The following is an 11,883-nucleotide window of genomic DNA, read 5'->3' as shown; positions in this document are numbered from 1 at the left end:
TTTTCTATTATATAGGCTGTATAACTTATTATATATTTAGGGTTAGGGTTTAGGGTTATATATAATGTGTATTATATATTAATATTTGATTCGCTATACATCTGTCTGTCTGTCTGTCTACTATATATGTATACATCTATTCATCCATCCATCCATCCATCCATCTATCGATCTATATATCCATTCGTCCATCTGTCTGTCTACTATAGATGTATACATCTATCTATACATCTATTTATCCATCCGTCCGTCTGTCTACCTTCATGTGTATACATCTATTTATCCATCCATCCATCCATCCATCCATCCATCCATCCATCCATCCATCCATCCATCCATCCATCCATCCATCCATCCATCCATCCATCCATCCATCCATCCATCCATCCATCCATCCATCCATCCATCTATATTTATCAATTTGTCTGTCTGTCTACTATATCTATCTATCTATCTATCTATCTATCTATCTATCTATCTATCTATCTATCTATCTATCTATCTATCTATCTATCTATCTATCTATCTATCTATCTATCTATATGTCCATCCATCCGTCCATCCTTCCGTTCGTCTGTCTGTCTGTCTGTCTACTCTACTATATATGTATACATCTATTTATCCATCTATCTATCTATACATCCGTCCATCCATCCAGCCGTACGTCCATCTGTTCCATCCATCCATCTATCCATCTATCTATCTATACATCTCTCTATCCATCCATCCATCCATCCATCTAAAGAAAGAATAATTACAATGATTTATCCAGAAATACGTGTAACCCTAAACCTAACCCACATTTAATACATTCCATTCCCAAGCGTATAGTATAGTACATGTGATTAATTATTATAACTCAGTTGTTACATTAATAATTACACTGTCATTTTAAAATAACCAAAAATAATGAACCATATAACCAAAAAATAATGAATTAACTAAATAATTCATTAAAAAATGTATAACTTATTAATAAAAATATATGTTTGTATGTGTTTGTTTAGAGCTGGTGTCTCATTCTGAAGAGACTGCTGGAGCCGTATAAACCCCAGTGGTGCAGGGACCATGAGGACTGGTCACTTTATTTATTTTCCCCTCAGAATAAGTGAGTAGACCCCCATAGCACAGACATTTACTCCCAGCGAATGCTGAGCTTGCACATCTGAACACATTTCCTCTTTCCCTCCGGTTCTCCTTCAGCTTCCGCATGCGCTGTCAGAAGGTCATCACTCATAAGATGTTTGATCATATTGTGCTGTTCTTCATCTTCTTCAACTGCATCACAATCGCTCTGGAGAGACCTGACATCCAACCCGACAGCACAGTGAGCAGCACTTTAATACTGTCTTCAAACGCTATTGTATTTGTGTGCTAGAAAGGCTGGGTGTTACAATTTTAGTATAATGATAAATAATTTTCCTCATTAAAGTGATAATGCATGTTCAATACAAACATTACTGTATGCTTCAAAGCAGATATGAACATTGCTACTCTTTTGTGCCATGTGGGCCATTTATTTGTACATGCCCAAGTGCAGTGTAACATGAGTATGATTGTTTACATGCGGATTTGGTCTCAGAGTAATCACGCACCAGCTCCAAAGAAAATCGCTTCAATTTAGTGAAAAACACAAATGTCTCAAACTGTAATTTTGCAATAAGTTGGAATTATGACCCATTTGACCTCACAGGACCACCGTGATTTAATGCTGCTTTATTCAGAACGTGAATTATGTTATACGTGTTATTTTATTTTTAATTTATTCTTTTTTTGACAGTAGTTGAACCAGTCAAAAGTTTGAAAAGAGTTAAGGCTGCGATTATTTGGGCAAAAATATATATTTTTCATGTTTAAAATATTTTTTATTCTTGTTTAAATCTTTTGTCATTCATAAATTATTATTAAATGCTGGATTAATGCACAAAGTTTTCATCACAAGAGTTTTGCAAACACGTTTTCTACCGTTTCAAATATATCTGTTGTGGATGCTGTATGTTATAAGTGCACATACATTGTTTACCCATAGTTTTTACATGGTCATAATACAGCAAATAATACAACAAGCTTTTACTTTGGGCTAGCTTTAGCAGCTGGACATTGCTTTACAATTCCCTTGATGGGTGAACATTAGCCAGTGGGGGAGTGTCTTTTGTCTATCCAAATGTGAATTGTTCATGTCCATTGTCACTCCCACGCATACAGCTGTGCTGACCCAAAACAGACTTTACAAAATGTAAATCATTGTAATGTTTTCTTTAAATGAGATGAATGAGACTGAATAATTTTCCACATAAATATTCTAGCCTACAGGACTGTCTTTTCAGGTCCATTCAATGTGTGTGTTTTTTTTTTTTTTGAGTTTCAATAATTTTCCTATTTAAAGCTTCACTTTTTTGTAGTTACATTATGTATTGAGACTAATGTAAATGAAAAGTTGCTAGTTTATATCCTGAGATGGCTAGGAACTACAAATGCTCTCATTTCCAAGAGGCAATGTTTAAATAGGACATATTATCGAAACTCTTTTTTGAATTTTTTTGAATGGGATGCTAATGGTCTAAGCTAAGCTAAAACAGCTCCTGTCAGACCCAGAGATTGGCTGAATAGATTCAAAAATAGTGAAACTCAACTGTTTCACTTTATGGGAGTTGTGAAGTGAGCCTATTTTCAAAAAAAGTGAAAGAAAAAAAAGCTAACAAAAGATTTCAAGTTAACAAGTACAAGTTATGCATATTGTACCTCACATTTGTCAATTGTCATGTTTAAAATTTCAATGAAATATTAATTGTGTGAGTGGTTTATGTCTTTAAGCTCAAAATTCACATTTTGCATCTATAAGTATTATTATTATTTAATTGTTTGACTGATACAGTATGTATCACATGTACTGTATATATCATAACAATAAAAGCGTAAATATCAATAGATCACTCAAAAATAAAGGTTCGCTGTTGATTTACTCACCCTCAAGCCATCCGATATTCTGTTGACTGTATTTTTTATAGAATATTAAAGAAGATGCTTATCTGACATGAAACTGTTGTCTTCGATGATAGATATTTAATAGATAAGTTAATAGATATTTGTACTTTGAAAATCAAAAAAAAAAATTATCAACATAGGCTCATCCTGAAAACGTAACTCTATGTATGTTTCTGGAGATCGCAAATTATGTAGCCAGAAGTACGTAAGGCTGCATTTAATTTTGAAAATGAACGCTTCACAGCAGTATGATGCCGTTCCTTTTCGTGCTTACCAGCTGACCGCTTACCTCCGTATGGATGGCTTTCCCGCTGTTACCAGTTTGTGCAGTTAGCTCGCCATGTACGCAGATGGACTTGAGACACAGAGAGGAGTTGAGCATGACGACGGGGTTCAGTCGGTGAGGAACAGTTCTATAAAATGGGTAAGACAAAAACAGAATCCAAAAAATAAAATAAACAAGTAAATAGCAGGGTGAGAATGTCACAAAATCTGAAAATGTGGTAAAAATCAGGCAAGGGCTTTTCTTTTTCTGGATTGCTTATTAAAATTGTCAGTTGGGTTTAGGGAAGTGGGTGGGTTGGTCAATGGTTACTTTTGAAAACACTATTGATTGGGTTTAGGGAAGGAGGAGGGTGGGTCAGTCGATCGGTCAGTCAGTCAGTCAGTCAGTCGACAGCGGCCTCTGGCGTACACATTGGCCTCTGGTGGATTCGCGAAAACAAAAACTGCAAAAAACGTAGCTCCTGGGATGTATTTGGCGCTCTCCAGAAATGTATATACAGGTACATTTTCAGAATGAGCTTAGGTTGATTTTAAGAATCTTAAAAATCTTCTTTAATATTCCACTCAAGTAGAAAACATCTCGGGTGGCCTGAGGGTGAGTAAATTAACATGTAAATATTTTATTTTTCTGAATGAATTATACCTTTTAATAGGAGTAAAGCAATTTCATAAGTCTATGACTACTATTTGAAACTACATTTGTTTATGTAAATAACCTAAATACACATCAAATGTTTTACAGTAATTACGGAGTTTATGACCAGTATCTCAGTCATCAGTACACTAAACACAGTAACAGCCCAGAGTCACTCTTTTATTGATCTGTAATGAATGCAGTGCCTTCGTTTATATTGTACAGTAAATGACACTTTCATTGTTTCATTTATTTATTTGTTTGACAGGAGCGCATTTTCCTTAAAGTCTCCAACTACATCTTCACTGTGATCTTTGTGGCTGAAATGACCGTGAAGGTAAGAAATTGCATGACGTGTCATTAGCTACAATATATTTTAAGTTGTGAATTTACTATTATGACAATTGGAATTTTACATTATTTCACCACATGTGTTCAAACCTTCACTTCCTGGGAACTGAATGATAATAAATCACTTCGTCCTCAAAAATAATGTGTAATAAATCACTTCCTGCTCAGACGACACACTCAATAAAACAGCTTGTACACTGTCACGCTTTCTCGTGTGACAGCTCTCGGTGGTAATTTAACGAAATCATTTTGATGACAGGCTTCATTTTGAGACAGGCATTAAAGATTTATCTGCTGTTTAGTGCAGTTATCAAATCACATAATCTGTTGAGGCAAAGTCACTTTCAGAGTTTTATTTGGCTGCGCATAAAGGAATTTATTCAATAAAAGTGTTTACATTGTGGTTTATTTGCACTCATCATAGAAAAAGGATCCTCCCCTGTCATTTTTCATCCATTTATTTTAAAGTAACGTCCTAAAGGAAAGCAAAGAGAGGCTATTATGTCTTGAAATGCATGATGTACGTCTCATGTAATCTCTCAATCAGGGGTTCAACTGCAAAAACACGTCAATACGTCAATGCATTTCGTTGCCTTGTACTTGTACATGTGTAATGACAATAAAGTTGAATCTAATCTAATCTAATCTAATAAAACAGCTTGTACACTGTCATGTTTTCTAGTGTGACCGTTTATGATGGTAATTGAACTAAATCATTTTGATGACAGACTACTGAGACATTTGACACGATATTGACCTTATTCTTCAATGCGGAAGTGCGCTCGTTTTTGCGATTGTTTTCGAACATCTGATTCAGCTTCCTATGGGAGCAATGACAAGGGATAATAAACAGCAGAAAACGGTCAAACTACTTGCTCTACCAACAAGTGTTTGCATGAATATACAGACAAAATAGAATAACAATATTAGAAAATATTAGTTTACAACATTAAACAGCAAAACAAGCTGTTTTTTCCGTCTAAAAATTAATTGAAGTGATTGAGACCGGAAGTCTCAAGCTAAAAAGAATAAGGTGAATATTATAGCAGGGGTTCTCAAACTCTGTCCAGGAGGTCTGGTGTCCTGTAGATTTTAGCTCCAACTTGCCTCAACAGACCTGCAAGGATGTTTCTAGAAAGCCTAGTAAGAGCTTGATTAGCTAACCCCGGTGTGTCTGATTTGGGTTGGAGCTAAAATCTGCAGGACACCGGACCTCCAGGGACCGAGGTTGAGAATCCTTGTATTGTATCGTTTGCTGTTTAGTGCAGTTATCAAATCACAAGGAAAAGTCACTTTCAGAGAAAGCAATAAGGGGATATCATGTCTTGAAATGCATGATGTACGTCTCGTGTAATCTCTTAATCAGAAAACAGCTTGTACACTGTCATGTTTTCTAGTGTGACCGTTCTTGATGGTAATTGAATCTGAATCAGTTTGATGACAGACTTCTGAGACATTTGACACAATATATTGTAGGTTATTTGCTGGATAGTCCAGTTATCAAATCTTTTTTTTTCTTCAATGCATTTATTTAGTAAATGTATTGGTAACACTTTATTTTAAGTCACATTTCATTCAGTTCAATTCAAGTTTATTTGTATAGCGCTTTTTCACAATAGTTATTAGGGCTGCACAATATATCATTTCAGTATCGATATCAAAATGTGTGCATCTGCAATAGTCACATCGCAAAGATATGCAATGTTGAGTTGGATTATAGTTGATTATTATCAATGCAGAGTTCAATCATAATGGAGTAAAAGTTTCACCTTTTTTTATCACCTGCATGTGTTTTTAAAGAGATCCCACCCAAAAATTACTTACTATTTTAATTACACCTTTCACTTGTTTCAAATGTTTATGAGTTTATTTTTTAAGTTGAACACAAAAAGAAGATAATTTAATAACTATGAAAATAAAAGAAATAAATAAAATAGATATAAATAAAATAAGAACAAGAACTTTTTTGTAACTTTTATAAAGATTACATAATATACAATGAAGACTATGCAGTGTTGACTGTTCAATATCTGTACCTGAATACATCAAAATTATAATTCACTTTTTTATTTGCTATATTTTATCTATGCTTGTAATTTATATGTTATACAGTTGAAGTCAGAATTATTAAACCCCCTTAGAATTTTTGTTTCTTTTTTAAATATTTCCCAAATGATGTTTAAAAGAGCAGGGAAATTTTCACAATATGTCTGATTAAATTTTTTCTTCTGGAGAAAGTCTTATTTGTTGTATTTCATCTAGAATAAAAGCAATTTTAATCTTTTTTTTAAATCCATTTTAAGGTCAAAATTATTAGCCCCTTTGAGCTATTTTTTGAACTTTTTAGTCTACAGAACAAACCATCATTATACAATAACTTGCCTAATTACCCTTGCCTAAACCCTAATTAACCTAGTTAAGCCTTTAAATGTCACTTTAAGCTGTATAGAAGTGTCTTGAAGAATATCTAGTCAAATATTATTTACTGTCATCATGGCAAAGATAAAATAAATCAGTTATTAGAAATGATATATTAAAACTATTATGTTTAGAAATGTGTTGAAAAAACTTCTCTGTTAAACAAAAAATGGGGAAAAAATAAACAGGGGGGCTAATAATTCAGGGGGGTTAAAAATTCTGACTTCAACTCTACATCATTTAAGATTCTCTCCCCTATAATTTCCAATTAAAACTATTTAAGTAAGAAATTGTATTCACATCGCAATAAATATATCGCTGAAATACAAAATATCGCAATGTTTTGTCCAGTATCGTGCAGCTACAATAATTATTGTTTCAAAGCAGCTTTACAAAAGTTGCACATTATTGTATTACAATCAAAATCTGAAAAGTTATGGTTATTAGTTACCACAACTTTATTAGTTACTAATAACTTGAAGTAATTAACTAGTAACTAATAGCTTTTATTAGTTAAAGTTATTATATATAAGCACAATTCATTGTATAAACCAACCATTAACTAACATTACTAGCTTAATAAACTACTAATCAGCTGCTTATAATAGTTGGTAAGGTAGAAGTTGGATTTAGGTTTTGGGTAGGATTAGGGAAGCAGAATGTGATCTTACTTTATAACTACTAATAAACAGTTAATATCCTAAGAATAGACAGGTAATAAGCCTGAAGTTAATAGCATGAATTGTGACTTAAACTAAAGTGTTTCCAATGTTTAGCACATCTTATCATATAAAAATATCCCCTCAGTTATTTTCTATCTAACATGTGTATGTGGTGTTTTGTTTTTATCAAAAATGCTCCCCAATGCTCATCAAAATATGCTAATATAAACAGTGCTTTAGTGATGTTATAATGCTGTTGTTGTTGCTGCTGTAGGTGGTTTCTCTTGGGCTGTATGCCGGTCCAGGCTCGTACCTGAAGAGCAGCTGGAATGTTCTAGACGGTCTTCTGGTGTTTGTGTCTATTGTGGATATTCTGGTCTCTCTTGCCTCCTCTGGCGGGAACCGGATTCTGGGCATCTTGCGAGTTCTTCGGCTGCTAAGAACACTCAGACCCTTGAGGTAAGACTTTATTGAAGCTCTGTGTGGGTGTTCATGAATGTGTTGAAGTACATTAAGTCCTTTATTGTACGCTGTTGTAATATTCTTGAAAGGGGCTTCTTCCGTGGAGCACAAAAAGGGTTGGTTAGCAGAATGTTCACACTGCTCTTATATAGTGCAATGATGCGATTGGAGCTTGAGAGATCCAAAAGTGTTCTAAAGTAGTAAAGCGGTGAAAATGTGAGTTTACTGTAATGGTTAATAAATAATGGTTAAAAAATATATCAGTTTTGTCAATGCTTGGAAAAAAAATTTTGGAAACACTTTATGTTAAGCTGTTTATATATAAGCTGCGTTCTATAGCACACTATTCGTTATGCACTTACACACTAGGTACTTTTGCACTTACTCACTCAACAGCATAGTATATGTATGTAGTGTCGTCCCAAATGGAACACTAACATTGTTTTTACGAAGCGGAAATTCAAACCGTTTACCAGATGACGTTTGACTGTTGCCAAATTAGTGAAATAAATGACTGAACTACCAAATAAAACCTGCCATGAGTATAATCACAATTACCATGAGGAGGCGCTATAATCACTCCTGTAGGATAATTTTACTTTCACAATCCAAAATGAATAAAGTAATCCAACATCAGTGCCTGAAAGCTCTGCTCCTTCCGATAGGTGAGCAAAGCTGCGTTCGTTGAGTGTGTGAAGTGTCCATCATTACACACTTAATTTTAACGGTTGAATAAGTGCATCATCCCGGTAATTAAAGTGCACTTGTTCTTTTTAGAGTTTTCAGTGAGAATGCGCTATTTACACTATTTATACTACAAAATGGTGCAGAATACTGCATGAGTATGTGATTTGGGACGCACCTCTTGTTACACATGTTTCTTGTACTTATAGTTACAATTAGTAATGATAATAACAATAACATGCAACTAACCCTAAACCTAACCCACAATCTAACTTCAAGCATATAGTTCATTAACATTCTTTCATTGTTAAATGAATGTAACCAAGACACTTTAAAATAAAGAATATTCGACATTTTAAAATGAAAAAAATAAACAATTTTCAGTTTGATCATATTTATTCTGTGCAGATAAATAAATAACATACAATATTGTGTATATACTGCACACACAACCCACACTCTGAGATATATATAGGTATGTAAACACACTCAGGGCGACGTAGTGGCGCAGTAGATAGTGCTGTCGCCTCACAGCAAAAAGGTCGCTGGTTCAAGCCCTGGCTGGGTCAGTTGGCGTTTCTGTGTGGAGTTTGCATGTTCTCCCTGCATTCGCATGGGCTTCCTCCGGGTGCTCCGGTTTCCCCCACAGTCCAAAGACGTGTGGTACAGGTGATTTGGGTAGGCTAAATTGTCATCAGTGTATGAGTGTGAATAAGTGTGTATGGATGTTTCCCAGAGATGGGTTGCAGCTGGAAGGGCATCAGTTGCATAAAACATGTGCTGGATAAGTTGGCGGTTCATTCCGCTGTGGCGACCCCAGATTATTAAAGAGACTAAGCCGAAAAGAAAATGAATGAATGAATATATACACTCACACAAAAATAACTGCAACTAATTTGGCCTGTTGTTCTTAGACAGTTACAGATCATCCAGAACGCTGCTACCAGGATTCTGAAAATCCTGAAAATCAGAGCACATCACACTTTTCCTCAGTTCTTTACACTGGCTCCCAGTTACATTCAGAAAAAAATTGAAAGTATTACTTCTTATCTCTAAATCACTAAATGGCCTAGGACCTCAATACATTACAGATATGCTGACTGAATACAAACCTAACAGATCACTCAGATCATTAGGGTCAAGTAAATTAGACATTCCAAGAGTTCAGTCAATGCAGGATGATTTCCGTTTTCAGCTACTAACAGCGCCCCTCGCTGCTGGAATCAGCTTCCAGAAATGATCAGATGTGCTCCAACATTAGGCACATTCAAATCAAGCCTGAAAACACATCTGTTCAGCTGTGCCTTTACTGAATGAGCACTGTGCTACATCCCACAGATCACACTATTATGTCTTTCTTTTCGTTTTCATTCTTTATAACCTCTTTTAACACATTTTAATCTGTTTTTATTTGTTTTCATCATTTTGAATACTTTTATTTGTCTTGTTTCTTTAACTCTTGTTTATGTAAAGTACTTTGAATTACCATTATGTATGAAATGTGCTATATTAATAAACTTTAAAATAAAGCCTTGCCTTAGAAGCAGAAATCATGAAAACACACCTGACAAATACAGTATTTTGACAGTTTAGTAAAAGATTTACATAAAAATGTAACAATTTTGGGGCTCATCAACAGAATGAAGTCCCAATGACAAAGATTGATTTTGACAAAATTACATATTGATTAAATGTTGCAGTTTAATTGGTTTCAGTGGAGAAGTGCCTTTTGTAGCTACTGTAAAATATTACAATTCCAATAAAAATACACCTTTTTTGCAAAATATATACAGTCTGTGTTTGACAATATTTAAAAAAAAACGTGAAAGACAATAATTGTTTTTAAATGTATAGTTCCAATCATATTATCAGGATAATTTCCTGTTCATTTACTCACCTTCAAGTTATCCGAAATGTGATGGGATCCAAAATGGCTGTGGATTAAAGCTAGTAATATTGTAAATAGTTTCTTACACGGACTGATCGTTTCACTTCACCAGACCTCAGTGTGTCATCAGTAGCTATGGCTGTTGATTTTGACTCATTTGTATGTGTTTATTATCAATCTAAAAAAACAATCCCCATTCACCACCAGTCTCCCTGGATCACCAGATCACCAGTCTCCCTGGATTCAGCTAAAAAATGTTTAATATTCTACTGAAGGTCGGCGCAATAGCCCAGTGGTTAGCGCGCCGACATATGATGGGCGTCCCGAGTTTGAATCCCGACTCAAGGACATTTCCCTACCCCTCTCTCTCTCTCTCCCATTTTGAGTCCTGTCTGACTATTTTCCTATCTAATAAAAGGAAAAAGGCCAAAAATAAATCTTAAAAGAAAAAAAAAAAAATATATATATATATATATATATATATATATATATATATATATATATATATATATATATATATATATTCTACTGAAGAATAATAGTCACCTACATCTTGGATGACTTATGGGTGAGTAAGTTTACAGGACATTTTCATTTTGGGGTGAACTATCCCTTTAAGGACGCATAAGGATTAAGTTGTATATGCAATAAAAAAAATCCTTCATATTTAATTTGCACTTTAAATCACAAGTTGAGTCACCCCAGCTCTGACTTTGAACAAGAGAAAACACGTGCACCCACAAAGTTTGTTCTGCCACTGTCCGCAGTGCTGAAATCACATTTAATCTTCTGTCATTGTCAGGAAAACTGTTCCGCTAGACACATTTGAACAAAACGGAGCATCTCTCAAACACGGCGATATTGTGCTGAGCTGACTTCTGTTCATTTCAAGGCTAACACCGCAGAACATCTCGCACGTCAGCGTGTTGTGCAACGCTGAGCCCTTTTATTAACAGCTCCTTTCTAGTTCAGTGCTTCTGCACTGAGCTCAGATACTGTTCCAGCACTGAATATGTGTGTGTGTGTGTGTCTTATCAGGGTCATAAGCAGAGCTCCTGGACTGAAGCTGGTTGTTGAAACATTGATCACATCTCTCAGACCTATTGGGAATATTGTGTTGATCTGTTGTGCTTTCTTCATTGTCTTTGGCATTCTGGGAGTTCAGGTACACATAAACCCGAGTCTAAAATATTGCTAATTGACATTCGTTAATGTTTATGCAGATCAGATCAATTGTTATCATTGTAATTAGCAGGTTATTTGTATTGCTGCTGTCTAATTGTAATCTGTTGTTCATTTTCCAGCTCTTTAAGGGGAAGTTTTATCATTGTGAAGGCTTTGACACTAGAAATATCACCAATAAATCAGAGTGCCTGCAGGCTAAATACAAATGGATCCGTCGGAAGTACAACTTTGATAACCTGGGTCAGGTAGGACACCCTCACACAAACACACACACATACAGTACACACAGACTATAACAGGGTTGTTCATAAAGATTGAATTATGTGCAC

The 11,883-nt window shown here is 34.9% G+C and overlaps 1 protein-coding gene across 1 annotated transcript in view; it reads left to right on the top strand.

Moving 5' to 3' along the window:
* The window catches only part of cacna1hb (calcium channel, voltage-dependent, T type, alpha 1H subunit b), a 204,060-nt gene that overhangs the window by 161,272 nt on the left and 30,905 nt on the right, over positions 1-11,883 (top strand). Inside the window, exons 17-22 of the mRNA XM_056453793.1 lie at positions 1,008-1,108; positions 1,204-1,327; positions 4,173-4,241; positions 7,610-7,794; positions 11,408-11,534; positions 11,674-11,799. Coding sequence (XP_056309768.1) covers positions 1,008-1,108; positions 1,204-1,327; positions 4,173-4,241; positions 7,610-7,794; positions 11,408-11,534; positions 11,674-11,799 — 732 coding nt within the window. The remainder of the gene's footprint in view (positions 1-1,007; positions 1,109-1,203; positions 1,328-4,172; positions 4,242-7,609; positions 7,795-11,407; positions 11,535-11,673; positions 11,800-11,883) is intronic.

This window comes from Danio aesculapii, chromosome 1, assembly GCF_903798145.1.
Source record: "Danio aesculapii chromosome 1, fDanAes4.1, whole genome shotgun sequence".
Classification (NCBI taxonomy): Eukaryota; Metazoa; Chordata; class Actinopteri; order Cypriniformes; family Danionidae; genus Danio; species Danio aesculapii.
Note: the sequence above shows the minus strand (reverse complement) of the source record. Positions and strands in the feature narration are given on the sequence as shown.